This window comes from Limulus polyphemus, unplaced genomic scaffold (assembly GCF_000517525.1).
Source record: "Limulus polyphemus unplaced genomic scaffold, Limulus_polyphemus-2.1.2 Scaffold262, whole genome shotgun sequence".
Taxonomy (NCBI): domain Eukaryota; kingdom Metazoa; phylum Arthropoda; class Merostomata; order Xiphosura; family Limulidae; genus Limulus; species Limulus polyphemus.
In genome coordinates, this window is record NW_013665872.1 from 209640 (window position 1) to 219731 (window position 10092).

Sequence of the window (10092 nt, forward strand, 5' to 3'; positions counted from 1 at the left end):
TTGATCAAAAAGGGAAATTAGGACTATTCAGAGAAAGACAAGGAATAAATACTAAGAAAGTGTTTCGAGTGTGTCTAAAACTGCCTTAAATCAATTCTCAATGGAACGGTTATAGTAGAATATACCAAATTATATGAGTCATACTGTACGTGAGTTTCGTGCGTTAGTCCAAACTTTACACCATTAGTAATATTCTGGCAATAAATTTTGATAACAAAGATAGAGAAAAATCAACATTAAAATGTGGTCAGTTGAGATACATAATATGAAACAATGTGCATTACCTATTGGTATATAAATTGAAAAAAAAAAAAACATGTGGTGACCTTTATAAAACTCACCTTCTCAAATAACCATTGCTCATTCAATATAAAAGGAAAACTATAGCAGCTGAAAAGACTGTTTAAGTACACAAACTTATTACGGTCGACATTGTATATTGTTCTTTTAATCTTACAACAAAAGTTTACATAAAATCTGCTACCTAATACATTAACATAAGTATAAGTTCTGTCTTGACTGTACTAGTTTGCAGTTCATTGAGCTTTCTGTCTTAAATATACTGGTTAAGATTTCGCCATCTATTCTGATTACACTGGCTAAGATTACATCCTTTACTCCGTATACATTACTTCCTCTACCGTGAGGACACTAGATAACATGATGATATCTATCTAATAACATTAGTTTATATTGCATTATCTTCTCTGAATAGTGATGTCATGCAGCTAAATTATTTGGGGGGGGGGCATAGTCAGAAAACAAAGTACTTTTTTCAATGATGGGTTAATAATATTAGGTCGTCAAGAAATTAAAGTCGCTTTTTTTAGATAAAAAATCCGAACAACTTATATATCAAAACAAAACATTTATTAAATGAAATAGTCTCCATTCTTATCAATGATGATTTTCCATCTTACAATCAGGTTGTTAATGCCCTGATTAAAGAAATCACTTGGCTTGGAAGTAAAAAACATGTCGATGTCCTCTTTAAAACCTTCCACATTTGCATACGTTTTCCCATTAAGATTATGTTACAGCGAATGAAAAAGATGGTAATCTGATAGTACCATATCTGGAGAATATGGTAGGTGGAAGAGAACTTCCCAACACAACTCCATAATCTTGTGTTGCGTCAAACGTGCCACATGTGAACGTGCATTGTCGTGGAGAAAAGGGACACCTTTCTGATTGACGATTGAAGGGCGTTTCTGATGAAGGGCTTGATTTAAACGTTCCAGTTGCTGGCTATAGATCTCTGCATTGACAGTTTGCTGTGGATTGAGGAGCTTGAAATGAATTTTCCTTTGATGTCCCACCAAATGTAAAGCATCACTTTCTGCGGATGGAGTCCAGGTTTTGGGGTCGGAAGTGTTTTTTTCTTGGACTGAGCCGTTGATTGTGGCGTTTAATATTCGCATATAGAATCCAATTTTCATCACCGGTGACAATTCTGTACCAAAAATGGTTCACGCGAATTGCACGCCAGAAGAGACGAAGCAATGTTCACACGTTGGAAACGATGATCATCGGAGAGTTCGTGAGGCACCAGAACACCTTCTTTAAGGAGTTTCTCATATTCCTTATATGTTTACGTATTGTTTCTTGAGAGACATGCAATTTCATGGCCATTTCACGAGTGTGTTGCCTTGGGTTAGACTCAACAAGCGTCTTCAGAGCATCATTATCACTTCAAACATGTCGGTTCCTACCATCATAGTTTTTAAGGCTAAAGTCACCTGAACGAAATTTTCTGAACCATTGTTGATACTGACGAACGTTCAAAACATTTCCATAAACTTCTTTGATATTCTTTGTGGCTATAGAGGCATTGTTTCCCTTCTTGTATTCAAACAGCATTACATGCCGAATGTGTGTCTCGTCGTGTGCCATCACTATAAGGGATTATGGTATACTAAACTTTGCACATTATATAAGCTACACTAATGTGTCGTTTAGGCGGTTCGTTTAACTATTATACGTGATGTACGTTTTTGGGTGTGGTTAATGAAAGTGTTCCAAAAGGCGACATTAATTTCTTGACGACCTAATAGTAATCACACAAAACGGATGCCATTTATTCTTCTTTTATTAAGTTTCCCCTGTTACTTTAATTAACTTATTAGTTTCCAATACAGACAGATATTTTGAACATATTTAATCAAATGTTTATACATGTATTTGGGATTATTAAAACATTATATGGAAAGCATTTCGTGAGAAGTGGGTACTAGTTTTACCTTACATTAACTCTTACAATTTAACTCTATTAGTTAAACCTAACTGAACTATTCTTACCCTAAATTAAAATCTTTCAACTTGAATGTAGTAGTTTCCCTTAGATTAAATCTTCTAGCTTCACTGCTCTAGTTTTATTTTATGATTTTATATTAAACCCTCCAACCTGCATGGACAAATTTTACCTTAGAGTAAACCTTCCAACCTAACTGCACTATTTTATCCTGATAAAATAGATGTGTGTTATTCCTCTGACACTTCACTACGATAATTCAAATTACGTATTCTCGATTAATTTAAATGTCACTTCTATTTGAATACAATACTTGATTTACTTTACCACACAGAACTAAATGGCTTAAATTACACCTACTCTTACCGTACTGGCTTTATTAAGGCTTTCAACCATGCTTACACTATCTTACCCTTTCTACATTAGCTTAAAATGAAGCTTCTTACTCTTACTATGCTGCTTACACTGAAGCTTCTATCCCGATCACACTTGTTAACAACAATCCTTTCATGGTGACTTTGGTAAGTTATCTTAGATCTCGAGCCCTTATTATGCTACCTAAAACTAAGCCTATAATCCCTAATACACTGGTCTACATTAAGCTTTCTACCCCGACAATACTGGCCTACGTCATTTTGAGTTCTAATCTGATTACACTACATTAAGTCTTGTGGCTGCTATTAAGTATTCTAATTTTATTTTGCTGGGCTAAATTAAGCCTTTTAACAAACCTTTTTGACATGTGGTTATGATACAGCAGGTTAGAGGTATGTTGTTGAAAAGAAATAAACTCTTTACAGAAGATTTGGTGTTCATACAACTCTGATAAACCAACTCGACGTTCAATGCATTCTCAGACAGTTTTTATAAATCACTTTTTTGCTGCTTTTAAAAAAAATGAAAATAACTACCAAAGGAAATATAATAAATTTCAGTTTTACAATGATATATGAAGTTACAAAACATAATTTTGTACAGAAAATATCTTTTAGGTTCAATAAAATAATTATTTCTCAATAATTACGTACCAATACAAGTTCGTTTTTATCACTTACTTTCAATTATATTCGCAATTAATAATAATGAACTTTAATGGTTTATAAATAAAATTCATCGTAGGATTTACACATCAAATGTACTTATTTTTGCTTTTATTTATGATAATATAACAATTATGATTTTTACTATAAAAGTGGGTCAATATTTTAAACTAATTCTGCCCGTTTGGTTGCCATCTTTGTATATGAACATGTTCGAAATGTTACTTAACATTATAAAGATTATCACAGAGAGGAATAGAAGCTAAAGGAGGTCAAAGGTCATGTTATAGGTAAAGAATTGGAAAGGTATGATAAAACAAAGAAAGCTAGAGTTGTGTGATAAGTACATTTATATGTTAGTATATCTGTTCATCGAAAATTTATGTTTATTTTACACGTTAGGAGTGATTTGAACTAAATCCTCTATAAATTCAATTTTCGGCGATTCTGTGAAATAAAAGATTGATTTTATTGTCTTCAACAGTAACTGATCGCTGATTAGCCCCTTGACAACCTCCTACATACATATTTAACTACATATATAAAATAACAGAAGATACGATAGACCATTTTAGAACCTTTATTAAAGGTTATATTCCTACGAGAATGTAACTTAATTAAGAGTTATTATAATCTTCACTAAGATCTACTTGGTTCAAAAGAACATTGGTTAGATTCTCAGGTTCGAACACGTCTGCTTGCCTCTCTACTATATCCCAAAGGTCATTGTAATTAAGGGACATTACCAACAGTTGACGAAAGAGATTACCCAGACTGGTCAAGCCAGGCAGCACGACGGATTTGGATTATCGTGGTTTCCAACATGGCCTCGTAGTCTAAGAATGACGCTGCGTAATGAAGCAGTAAAGTTCTATTATTTTCGAATCATTTTTTTCTTTTTTGCTATAGATGGACGATATCACTTATCGCCATATGGAATATTCTAGACTTTCTGATACACAGAAAGCTGTTCTCTGATACCCAATGAAACATTATTTTTAATTCAAAAATCTGAAATGTTTAAGTTTAGAAGTATGTTGTTGAATTCAGTCGACAGAGGTCGTAGTAAATAGACTGACTAGATATTTAGAAATATAACGGCACAAAAAGCGTTCTTCTTTCTCTTTCTAGTCGCCATCAAATTTCAGAAAGCAACATGAAAATTAGAACGTTAATTAGTTCCTCGGCTGATTGATTACAGTAAAATTTATCGAAGAATATGAAGAATTTACAAAGTCATCAGATCCATCGTGTCTACTACAATGCGTTGTAAATACTACGACGTCAAATATATAATATGCAAGCTACACATAGCCAAAGTTATTTCTATTTTTAACGCTTTATCGACTCCACACAGGCATATGTGCCCTCGATAACAAAAGTCATTTTCAAGAAGCTTTCCTTGGATATGGTTCGGAAGGCAATTCTTCAAGCTGGGCAACTGTGGTCGAGTATTTTTTACTTCTCGGCGCACAAACACGTCACATTAAACAAAAAACATTAAAATCAGCAGGTACATTGTTATCCACGGAGTAACACTGGAGCATCTGCTCGAATCTAGAATGTCAATAAAAAATATATTCATTTAACTATTGTCACACAAAATTATTCAAGAATGAAATATTCCATTATCTTTCTTTACAAATTTATGAATTATAAAACAATTATAAATAGGATAGATATACCCAGCGAGTTTTGTGTTGAGCAGTTTTGCTATCTGAGAACTTCAAGCTATTTAAAAAAATTTACAAACACGTACTTCTTACGAGATTCTGTAATAAAATATTACGTAATCATGGGTAATAATTTCTTTGATATATAATGTGCTTCATTTCAGATTTGGAGTTTACTTATAGCCGATAGCGCTCTTATAAGATACTAGTAGTCATTATAAATGATAATAATTAAGAAAATAACAATAATAAATGTAACTGCTTTAGACCCTCTTAAAACATACTTAAACGTGCAATGCTTCGGCCAGAGTATCACTTCAGACACAAAAATGTTTGTTAACAGAGACTGTTGTTGTAATTAAACAGAAGCATCAACAATTTGAAGAACATGTTATAATACGTCAACTAACTACATCTGATATATCCAATGCCGACGAGGCCTTTCGCAGAATACCAGAGCTCATCAAGCAGGCTGGGACGCGACAGACATAGTAGTGATGCTTGGAGACGGCTTGAATGGGTAATGAAGAAAAACTTTAATATAAGTTTAACATAACAGCAAATGTACAACGTTACGACAAGGTTTTGTCATCATCAGGTACAAGTAATTTACACTGACACACACACACACACACACATATATATATATATATATATACAGTATTGAACAAAGAGGTCACATGACTCATCTTTAATTCCCAGCTGAGCGTTGTATCTGGTGAAATTTTACGTTGGTAGTTTAATTTTTCTTTCTATTTTGCTTCTAATAAAATTCTGTTTCTGGTACGAAACTTGCTTGTTATTTGTTTCTTAACTTACTTCAAAACACACATATATATTTCTACTAATAGGTTTTGTTTTTTTCTATTTAAACCTGAAAACATAAGTTCTTGATCCTGACAAACGCGCGCGCTTCGTCTCCTAAATTATATTTATGGAGTTTTTGTCAGGAAGTTATAATTCAGTCACTGGTGTTATTTGCTATACACATTTAGAGCAGTGTAGGACGTTTCGAACTAGTTAGCGCAGGTGCTCTTATGTCATAAATGTGTTTAAAATCTTCAAATTTCTGATCAACAGTAGTTGGTTTGGTTTGTTTTGAATTTCGCGCAAAGCTACACGAGGGCTATCTGCGCTAGCCATCCCTAATTTAGTAATGAAAGACTAGAGGGAAGGCAGCTAATCATCACCACCACCCACCACCAACTCTTGGGCTACTCTTTTACTAATGAATAGTGGGATTGACCGTCATATTATAACGCCACCACGGCTGAAAGCAACAGTAGTTACCTAACAGTTATAATCAGGTGTATAAATTAGACTTGAGTCGTTTGCCAGTGCCTAGCGACGCCTTTAAATTTACATATATGGATTTGTACAACACCTTAAACACCTTAACATGAAGTAACAAGTTCGTAGTGTGGTTTACGGTTGTTAATTTTTAGGACCTCAAGAAATATCATATTCAAATGATTGTTGAAGATTAATTCCTTTTTTTATTTATTCAATGCTTTAGTTTGTAATATATTTTGGAAAACAGAACAGCGGCTTAGATTTCGAGTATTGAAATATTATATCTATCTATTTCGTCTCACCTTCGCTCCCTACAGACACCTGCAGACTTGGGCTGTGTTGGAATCCTCCAATAACGATCTCCGTTAGCCTTTCTCCAATAACCTTCGAAATAGTAGCTGAGCACGAAAGCCTCAGTCCCTCTGTGTGGAAATGTGTCTGACGGATCTGGAACCTTAGTCCGGCTGTCGACTGAATGTCACCGTTGGAATTTTGATAAGGAAGGTAGTGAACTACGTGAACAGGATCTGCCTTTAAAAAGAAAATGTAACACCGGTTTAATAGAACGTTATCCAAACTTTGGTACTAAGTAGCTGTCAGATATGGTACTAAGTAACTGTTAGATATGATACTAAATAACTGTCAGATATTATGCTAAGTAGCTGTTAGATATGGTACTAAGTAACTGTCAGATATGATACTAAGTAGCTGTCAGATATGGTACTAAGTAACTGTTAGATATGATACTAAATAACTGTCAGATATTATGCTAAGTAAGTGTCAGATATCATACTAATTAGATGTTAGATATGATACTAAGTACCTAACTGTCAGATATGGTACTAAGACGCTGGCGTGAGACGAAAATTGTAACTTTGGTAAACTGTAAGTGTAAGACCAACATGTCGTCTCAGTTCATTTACTTGCGGATACTAAACTTCTTTCTGGTCAAACTCTTGAATGCATGTTATACTATTCAATGTGATGCGGAGACCAAAAGAGTTGCCATCCACACAGATTCAACTTTGAACCTTAGTAAGCAATAGACATCTGAAATGTGTACACAGCAATATCTGATCATCCTATAATAATTCAGGTTGTAACTTTGTATATATGTATGTCCAGCTCACTCCTCCTAGGTTATGGAACTGGTAGGAGTAATAAAAATCAGTTGATGCAGATACATATCAAACTTGAAATATTTATCCCATAGATCTAATACTTAAAAAACGTTCAACAAATACAAATGGAGCACATTATTTCGATTTAAATATTGGTGTTGATAATCAAACACTTTCTTGAAGGTTTATAATGAATCGGCGAATATTATGTTATTAAAGCTATGGATTTCTCGTTTCCAGACGTAAACAATCCAAATTGTTCGAATTTATTCTAATTTGGAAGATTTTGGACAGAGAGCTCGAAAACGAAAAATTACACACGGTATTGTTTTAAATGTTGTGGAAAATACAATTCATTTTAAACTAAGACGTATAAGGCTGACAATTTTACCAGTTTACATATAATCTTCAATAAAAATGTCATGAAATGAAAATGTCATTATTAAGACTATTATCAATTGTAATTATTATTGTAGATTCTTTGGAGCTCTTCTGGTAGAAGCTATTACATAAATGGAAAAGTAAATCATAAGACGCGTTTGTGTTGAAAAAAGTGACACATTTCGGAGCATTTCTAAACTTTTAACATGCTTTTGACACACTTGCCTTTCCGAAAGCTTATTTTATGACACACTTTTTGAATAATCTTCACATTTTATCTTTGTTTTGTGACTCACTGGACTATAGTTTCTATAGTAAATTATTATTATTCTCGTATTTATTTCCTAAACTTCAGCATAGGTATGTATCCCTGATATGTTTTTGTTGTTGTCATTTAAATTTTCCTTGTTTTAATTTTATTTTCTGTATATATTACTTAAATGTCAAGTATTTTGTAGGACAGTTGTGCATGTTTTTCAGATAATGTTGTATGTTACACACATAATTTAAACTTAATTTTCTTAAATAGTTCTTTGATATAGTAATACTATTTAGTATATAAAAAGTTAAGAAATAACGATTGCTTCGTTCATTGAAAACATCGTGGACCAGAATACTGTGCACAGCGTTTGTTTTAATATATTTTTGTTTTTCTAAAAAATCAACGTTACCTGGACTCCATTAATATACCAAGCTAGTCTCTGAGGTTTCTTCAGGGGAACAGACGTACAGTTCAGTTCCAATATGTCTCCAACTCCATATCTGTTGTTTTCACCGGAGATTTTCGGTCCTCCAGTATGAACTAGTACATCTGGAGCTGCATGTCGAATAGGATTAATGTAGTGTAATTACACACTCTAGACTCACAAAACAACAACACAAGACACTCAACGAGTATCGTTGAGAAGCAATTATTAAGTCAATTAGACATTATTAGAAACAGTTAAAGAAACGTAATTGGATTTATTCAAACACAAGCCCACTTAACATTTCACTCGTTACGTATTCAAACAATGAATAACTTTTAAATTCGGAATACGTCTAAATCCTTGAAAAAAAAAAGAAAAGAAACTATAATATTCTGTCATTTGGTGATTTTTGACATCCAACATTATTAAAACATCAACATACAAACAATCTAAGGAGTTATGGAATTATTGCTGCGCGAATATTGTTGCAAATGTTCATACCACCAACATTATTAAAACATCAACATACAAACAATCTAAAGAGTTATAGAATTATTGCTGCGCGAATATTGTTACAAATGTTCATACCACCAACATTATTAAAACATCAACATATAAACAATCTAAGGAGTTATGGAATTATTGCTGCGCGAATATTGTTGCAAATGTTCATACCACCAACATTATTAAAACATCAACATACAAACAATCTAAGAAGTTATGGAATTATTGCTGCGCGAATATTGTTGCAAATGTTCATACCACCAACATTATTAAAACACAACATAATGTGAATGTTTACCGTATTGATGATTTGTATTATTCTTCGAACATACAGGTACATGTTACACACATGGATTACTGAATTTAATGTGTCCATAATGACAGGTCAATATATAGTACGGTGGTTTGTTTTGCTCACAGTAGACTTGAATGCTATTGTCCTTCGTCAACTAAATTACGTATTTTTTGAAACCTTTCTTAAACATTCAAAAGTAAATTGATAAAATAGCGTGTTTTTATGGTACAGAGTGGGACTTTGATATTTATTGTGAAAATATTTTGGTAGAAAATGTAATTAATTTCACAGTATTCGATGAAGACAAAGCAAAGTGATCAATAAATAATATTATTTGACTGAAAGTAAGTCTGAAAATCGCTAAATTACGTGATGTAACTTGTTATTTTGTTTTTGCACAAAGCTACACAATAATCTATCCGTGCTGTGCCTACCACGTGATGTAACTTTTTATTTTGTTTTTGCCCAAATCTATCCGTACTGTGCCTACCACGTGATGTAACTTTTTATTTTGTTTTTGCCCAAATCTATCCGTACTGTGCCTACCACGTGATGTATCTTGTTATTTTGTTTTTGCAGGAAAAAAATACTATTACGATGGTAATACTTGTTCATTAACATTATAGGCTATCTGCACTGTGCCTACCACGTGATATAACTTGTTATTTTGTTTTTGCACAAAGCTACACAATAATCTATCCGTGCTGTGCCTAACGCGTGATGTAACTTGTTATTTTGTTTTTGCCCAAAGCTACACAATAATCTATCCGTGCTGTGCCTACCACGTGATGTAACTTGTTATTATGTCTTTGCCCAAAGCTACACAATAAGCTATCCGTGCTGTG

The 10092-nt window shown here is 33.2% G+C and overlaps 1 protein-coding gene across 1 annotated transcript in view; it reads right to left on the minus strand.

Moving 5' to 3' along the window:
* Positions 1 to 4634: 4634 nt before the first annotated feature.
* Positions 4635 to 10092, minus strand: part of LOC106478908 — a 159859-nt gene continuing 154401 nt past the window's right edge. Inside the window, exons 6-8 of the mRNA XM_022382614.1 lie at positions 8431 to 8576; positions 6560 to 6788; positions 4635 to 4848 (exon numbers count right to left, since the gene is read on the minus strand). Of these exons, the coding sequence (XP_022238322.1) occupies positions 4778 to 4848; positions 6560 to 6788; positions 8431 to 8576 (446 nt within the window). The 3' untranslated portion in view covers positions 4635 to 4777. The remainder of the gene's footprint in view (positions 4849 to 6559; positions 6789 to 8430; positions 8577 to 10092) is intronic.